Source organism: Quercus lobata, chromosome 4, assembly GCF_001633185.2.
Source record: "Quercus lobata isolate SW786 chromosome 4, ValleyOak3.0 Primary Assembly, whole genome shotgun sequence".
In the NCBI taxonomy this organism is placed as follows: domain Eukaryota; kingdom Viridiplantae; phylum Streptophyta; class Magnoliopsida; order Fagales; family Fagaceae; genus Quercus; species Quercus lobata.
In genome coordinates, this window is record NC_044907.1 from 21,137,399 (window position 1) to 21,144,812 (window position 7,414).

At 34.4% G+C, this 7,414-nt stretch overlaps 1 protein-coding gene and 1 long non-coding RNA gene across 2 annotated transcripts; both read right to left on the reverse strand.

Annotated features, from left to right (window-relative positions):
• Window positions 1-134: 134 nt before the first annotated feature.
• LOC115984254 lies at window positions 135-4,745 on the reverse strand. The gene is made up of 9 exons (XR_004090451.1): window positions 3,570-4,745; window positions 3,142-3,218; window positions 2,594-2,875; window positions 1,666-1,800; window positions 1,454-1,534; window positions 1,220-1,237; window positions 1,057-1,128; window positions 665-717; window positions 135-484 (listed from the first exon to the last, which is right to left on the reverse strand). It is a non-coding gene; the product is annotated as an uncharacterized LOC115984254 (long non-coding RNA).
• A 937-nt stretch (window positions 4,746-5,682) lies between these two features.
• LOC115984818 (putative disease resistance protein RGA1) lies at window positions 5,683-6,735 on the reverse strand. Its single transcript, XM_031107817.1, has one exon. The coding sequence runs from the start codon at window positions 6,733-6,735 to the stop codon at window positions 5,683-5,685; it is 1,053 nt and encodes a 350-aa protein (XP_030963677.1).
• Window positions 6,736-7,414: the final 679 nt, after the last annotated feature.

The window sequence follows — 7,414 nt, forward strand, 5'->3', positions numbered from 1 at the left end:
CACCACACAATTCTAAAGGTATCAGATTTGCCTCCCAAAGACAAACACATGCAATGTACCTAATTCAGTTTATACATATAAGCAACATTTTATTTTAATTATATTAATTCGTAAGCAAGAAAACCTGTTGGCAAGATGCTTCACTAGACGGAACAAATTTTAGGCAAAAGCTCATTGAATTTGAAAAACGAACACCAAAAAGAAAATTAATAGATTGATCGGGCTCTGACAGATGATCGGTCAGTTTGGTTGAAACTGATGAAGGAGTGGTGGTGGGTGGTGGGTGGATGGTGGAGGGTGGTAGATCTTCGCCAGATCTTAGTGGAGGAGAGAAAGATTCAGCCGGATTTAAGCAGATCTGAGCCAAACCTTGCCGAATCTAGGCCAAACGTCGCCGAATTTGAGCAAATCTAAGTCAAACATGGTTAAATTTCCCTTTGTCAGCTTCAGTGGGAATTGTGTGACCATATAATGGTTGATATCCCTAACAAAATTAGAAAGGAGAGTGAGAAACATGTTATTGTCTTTGGATACCAACAGATATGGTTATGCATGAAAGCAACTTCATCTTACAACATAAGGAGACATAGTAACTAAAAAAGTCTAAATTGCAAATCTTAGATACTAAAAATATAAAGGACTTAAAAAAAACATGCAAGCTCACCTCTCACTGAAAAGGAGTTATGAGACGGGTTGCATGATTAATGGAACCATCATCTATAGAGGAAACAATAGCTCAATATCATATTTGAAATTTTTACTAATTAATGCAAGAATTCAGGTGAAAAAAAAAAAAACACAAGATACTTCAGTAGAGTGGAAGTTCACCAAGTACATAATCTCTAACTCTTCAAGCCTAGTCCCTTGCGGGAAAATGCTTCATTTTTTATTTTTAGTTCACAAAGCTAAGAATAATAGTATTCTATCCCTAATTTTTCTTTTCTATATTTTATTTCACTTCTAACCTGAAAACTTCCTAGACCAGACAAAATGGATCCAATGCATGCGTAAAAAAGTTTCCAGTTCAGGTAAGTGTTTGCTGATTACAGCAATTACTAAAGTTTTGTTGTGGCAAAAACCATCTCAATGGAGCAATCACTAATTTTCTTGGGACTTCAAATTGTCAACCTAAAACAAGTAATAAAATTTGTAAGCGTTTTCACAAATTATGCCAAATATTCATGATTTTAAATAAGATGATCTGGGTTTAGATACATACTTATGCACAGCCTTTACCCTTCATATAGAACATGTTTCAAGCAAACCAAACAGTTTGTTACAAAAATTGTCTTAAAAAAAAAAAAAATGAGATATGTATGTCTCAATCTATTGCATGATAATGCTTAATTTTTATAGCACCTCTAAAAATATTATTCTAAAATTTTGTCTGAAACTTCGACAATTATGATTCTAATACACATTGTTGAAAGCTTATTTATAACAAGGGGCACACCTGCATTATATGCTAGTTCTTGTAGTATAGTTGGAGGCTCGATTATTATTCATACACCCTAATCAAAGTGTTACGAAGCATCTACCAAAGTAAAAAAATATTGGCACAACAGCAACCAAAGTATTTATTATGTGTATACCAGAGAAACAACTTTTCTTTTGGCAGGACAACAATAAGAGGAAAAGCAGAATAAAATGATAAGAATATCTTACCTTTGAAATATATGGAGATGAGGCAGATGCTACAACAGTAGAAGGTGTATCAAGATCCAAAAGATTCAAGATTCAACTACTGGGAAAATAAAAATTCCAAAAGTCCTGTGGTTTGAGCATTACGCCATTACCAACCTGACTTGTAAAAAGAGGGAGAAAAGGGTAAGAAAATTGATAGATTTGAAAGCTGTTGTCTGAAAATTATAACACATTCCAAATGAGATTAGATTTTTTTTTTTTTTTAATCAAGAGACCAGAAATGTATTTAGGATGGAAATTTTATTTAAATCTACCTAAGGATTTGTGCATGTCTAGACACACTAGACACGATATCATTTATGCTTTTGAATTAAACAAATTCTCCAAGCTACATTTGAGAAACTGAAGATATTATTCACCCTAATTATCTTATTGCAATAACTACATAAGACATTAGTTATTTACTAGTGTGCAATAAGAACATATTAAAAGCTTATATATAAAGAAAAAAATTGATAAGTTCCTTCAAACAGCAATACAACACTATAAAAAATGTGGAACAACTGCAAATTTTTGTAAGAAAAAAGTGCATCATTTAGTATAGTAAAGGTATACACAAGAGACAGTGCTAAAGGGTAGCACCTAGTCAAGGCACCCCCTCCTAGGACCGTATCTAGTTGAGACCATTGTTAGGTAATGGTCCTTAGATATGCTCAAAAACTCAAAATATTCAAAATTAGGCAATTAAACCATTAATTTATTAAATTTGTGGCCTTACCACCGCTAGAAAAGGACACATAAGTGTGGGGGATATTGTATTTATTTTACTATCTAAATGAATTCCTGGAAAATATATACAGTATTTAGTATATTGTCTACATGATTCACTGACTTCTGGTACAGAAATCATCATAATGTAAGAGTAATTAAAAGGCTAAGCTTTGTTTACCATTGCTATGCTTTGCAACGAATTATTCCAGTTTGGGATGTTTATCTGAACTGCTTCTTTTGCTGTCATGCTCTACCATCTTTACACTTTTTACTCTCTTTGGCCTGAAAGGTTCCATGACTTCCATCTATTCCATTCATCTATGGCCAAAAGAACATGCAGAATGCTGCCTCATGTTTGAACAGAGACTGCAGTCACGTCAAGAAGAAAATCCTATGGCTTATCAACCTTTTGGAAAATGAAAAGCTCCTACATTTGGAAGCTTCTCTGAGCAGTAACAGCCTACCATATAATAATGGGTAAAAGAACATAAGAAAAAAGATGGTTATTTTAAATTTTAGAAAAATTCAAATTTAGTTTGTAATCTTTAAGCTAGTATTAGATAAGAACTCTTGCACCTAAAAGTAATATCTCACACAGCCCAGCACAAAAGTATGAATTTTCTATAGATCAACAGTTCAAATGCGAATATTAAAATTAATATTAGTAGATATATAGACCCCCACCCCCCAAGAGAGAGAGAGAGAGAGAGAGAACCAACAAAATACCTGCAAAATAAGCTAATTCTTGCAATGGTAGTTGCTAGATTCAGTCCTCTCGACGTGTTTTAAAAACCACTCTATTTCTGCAATTATTAAGAAGCAACCATACAGACATCATATTATCAACATGGTCTTATGTACAAAGATATAAATCATTACAATTTAAAAAAAAAAAAAAAAATCAAGGGAAGGATTATCTTATCCTAATTTTTCTTGTTCAAATAACTTTTTGGAGAAATCAGGTGTCTAATTAACATTTTATAGACAGGAAAAAGAAAAACAAATTGAATGAAAGAGAGTTTTAAATTGGTTCAATTCAGCATAAGAAAGAAGTTGAATGGTTTTTAGAAGTTGTCTAGAATATCAAAACCCTCAAAACCAGTAGCTGAATTTTAATTTGGGATTAAAGGATAGATAGATAGATAGATGCTTACTTGGAGAATTTGTTTCTTCTTGCTATTTCTCATATTCCACGATCATGCGTGGGACATGAGAAATGATGGGCCAATCTTCACCTGTAGGCCTCAAGCATCTTCGCCATAAGATTGGACAATTCTCAATTGTTAACTGCTTTAAAGAGGTGGTATTGCGAATCCCTTGAGGAAGTGAAGTAAGATTGAGACAACCCTGAATTGAAAGTGGTTGTAGTGATGTGAGGTTGGCCATCCAAGGGAGAGAACCCAGTTCTTCACAGTTGTATATTTTGAGTTTCCAGAGAGAATCGAGGTTTTGCAGCCACTCCTCTGGATAAGATTCTAAATCCTTGACTGAACATAACTCCATAGACTGTAATTGAGAGAGAGGAAAGTAGCACGAGGAGGGTGACGTGGTTGCTCCCATTTTCATTTTCATTGTCTGTTGCAATACCTTTGAACTAACTCTAACCATTTTTAGATCTTCTTTGAGATATGGAAACAGAGGCATGCAAGTCAGGTTAGAGCATCCGACAATCTTTAACTGAGAAAGACAAGGAGGAAATGATGGAAGTAAGAGATGGTTTGGTTGATTATCATCATCATCATCTGAATTCTCCACCACCCCTTCAAATTTGAGCAATTCCATAATTCAAGATGAGATAAGGATGGGAAGAATGGTGTTTTTGAAAAAGAGGAACCACTCAACACATGACTAACACAGTCTTCATCTGATATGTATTCAAGTGCTGCCATAAATTAAAGACATATAGACTTGAGAAAAGGGAGATGATTTAATGGTGGGAGGTGCTGCAATCTTTTATTATTAAATACTACCAATTTGACAAGATTAGTGAGCGAAGAGACCCAACTTGGAATTCTCACACCCATATATAAAGATAACCACAACATTTGAAGATTTGGATGTGGCTGGAGCCCTTCCAATGACATTTCATCATAAAATTTGGTTTCTCCATCATCCCATACTCGATCCCACCATAAATGCAGCTCTTGAAGATGTTGTTTCTCCTTCATGTTTGTGGCTTTACATTCCACTATGTCATCTTTTTCATGTCCCAAATTTCTGATCATAAGGCTTCCTCCCAGATTGCTCAGCTCCTTCAATTCACTTAGCCCACCACTAGTCCTACCCTGTTTTTTCTTATACCAACTACAAGAGCTACCCTTCAAACGTTCTTCCCTCACCACAAACATTGTTAGTATCTCAAGAGAATTAAGACGACCAAGTCCAAGGGGCATATGAGTCAAATTCGAGCAAGAAGCAATGTCTAGTTGCCTAAGATTGACCAACTTTATAATGCCTCGGGGTAATTCTATAAGTGAGTAACAACTATTAAGTTTTAGTGTCTGCAAATGCAGTAGCTTGGTAATGGTATTAGGGAGAAAATTTAATTTATTTTTAGAAAGATCAAGATATCGTAAATGTTTCAATTCTCCAATTGAATGTGGCACTACACGTAGACTTAAATTGCTCAAATCTAATGAACGCAAATACTTAAATTTTGAAACGAGTGCATTACAAGTAAAGTTACCGAAATTTTCCCCTCTGCAAGACGTAAGAATTGTTCGTATCTTCCTTTTACTAAGCTTGGGAGTTGATACATGGCAAACTTTTTCAATAAAATTTTTCCCACTTGAATTTAATATGGTACATTCCATTTGAAACATAAGACTTGCAAGATCATGCATGAGATCATGCATTTTACTTGATTTTATGTTGCCCAAATCATCATTCTCTACATCTTGAAAAAATGAACTCCAAAGTAATTCCATAAAGTATTTTCTACCAATATCCGCAAAATGCTGCCTTGGACCTTCTAGCTCAATAAAACCTTGTGCTATCCAAAGATCAATGTATTTACATAAATTCTATGATCTTTTGGAAACAATCTACAATAAGCAAAATATTGCTTCAAGTGTGATGGAAGGTGATCATAACTCAACTTAAGAGTTAATGAAATGTTATTTTCTTGTTGAGCTATTTTTGAGAGTTCATTATCTAAAAAAGATTGCCACTCAATTTCAGAGCTTTTGCCATACAACAAGCTTCCTATTGTTCTTATAGCGAGGGGCACTCCAATGCAGTTTCCCACAATCTGTTTTCCTAGGGCTACTAAGGTTTGGTTTCTGGCTCTTTACCCTCTTTAAATGCCATTTTTACAAACAATGACCAAGCCTTTTCAGGAGCTAAGCCTTTAAGTTCATGAGGTGAAGTCGTGCCCATTATCTCAGCTACCTTTATAGAGCGAGTAGTTACCACAAGCCTACTCCCCCTTGCACCACCCATTAATAAATCTTTTAAAAGAATCCATTGATTTTTGTCCTCATTCCACACATCATCTAAGACAACGAAATATTTTTTTCCATTAAGTTTTCGTTGAAGGTGTTTTTGTAAAATATCAAGGTTTTCAATTTCTTCATACCTCTTGCCTCCAAAACGTTCTAAGATTTGTTTCACAATCCGTTTTACAACAAAGTTATCAGAGACACAAGTCCACAACATTAGCTCAAAATTATTTTTGACATTTTCATCTTTGTATATGAGTTGAGCTAGTGTAGTTTTCCCTAAACCTCCACTCCCAACTATTGGAATAACTGACACATTCTCTACAGTGTTGGTATCCAAAAGAAGTTTTATAATTTCTTTCTTATCATCCTCTCTCCCAACCACATTTTCTTCCAATACAAAAGAATAAGTTTCCCTCCCCCTATTCATGACTTGTGGCTCAATAGAGCTTTGAATAAACTGGAAGTCCTTATCTATTGTAATGGCATCTAGTCTCTCCCTAATTGCCTTTATTCTATGACCAATCTTAAGACTATAAGCAAGCTGGTTTGAACTGGAAAAGAAAATTCGTACATCCTTTGTCATCTTATTTCCAGTCATCATTTTGTATCTCGAATCTTCAGTGGATAAATCGTCCAGCACGTCATCTGCATCAAGTAACACATCTCTAAGCTTGTTGAGCCAGTCTTTGACCTTGTTGTTATGAGAACCCTGCTTTTCTGCATCTAGAAGCACAGCTTGGATTATGGAAACTGTGTTCTTTATGTTTTCAAGCTCAGTTTTGACATCACCATACGCCAAGTTGATCTCTTGGAGAGTTAAGGGACCCATCATTTCAAGGACTTTCCCAGCAAGGTTGAAAAGAACTCCTTCCACCATTTTTTTCTTTCTTTCAGGAATACCATGTGGGTTTTGTGGGATGATGAAAGTGATAAGAGGCAGGTTGTTGTTGTTGTTGTTGTGTACACTTGGAACAGCCACATCAAATTTTACAGTAAGCCTTGAGAAAAATCTTGCTCACCACTTTCCTGGAAATTGTTAATTGTGGTAATAAAAAATGAGAGTCAACTCTTTTGATACTAAAAACCCGTATTCCACTCTGTAGACATAAAATTTTGTTAGAGAGTCAACAGGGGCGGAGCCAAAAATTTTTGATTGGGGAGGCCGATTTGTGTTGCTAATTTATTAGTCTAAACAAACTTTTGTACACATACACAAACACATGTATCTATACACACACACAAAAAATTAGTGTCTTTCATAATGAATCCTTAAAATTAAATGTTTCATAGAATTAAATTAATCTTTCACCATCTTCCATAGTGAAATCTTTACAATTTTCATTTTCAATATAAGTTACCAAATTGTCTACCATTGTGAGTAAAAAAATTTCAATTGAATTAATAAAGTGTTCAAAGACATAAATGATCCAAAATTTTAAAAAATATGAGAACACATTTTACCATAAAAAATGAATTTGAGAAACAATATGTTCTCTATAACTACTAGACAAATTGGACAATTTTTTTTAAGAACATTATTGGACCAACTCAAATAG

Coding starts and splice junctions, on each gene's coding strand:
- LOC115984818 (XM_031107817.1), bottom strand. CDS start 6,735: ATGGTGGAAGGAGTTCTTTTCAACCTTGCTGGGAAAGTCCTTGAAATG.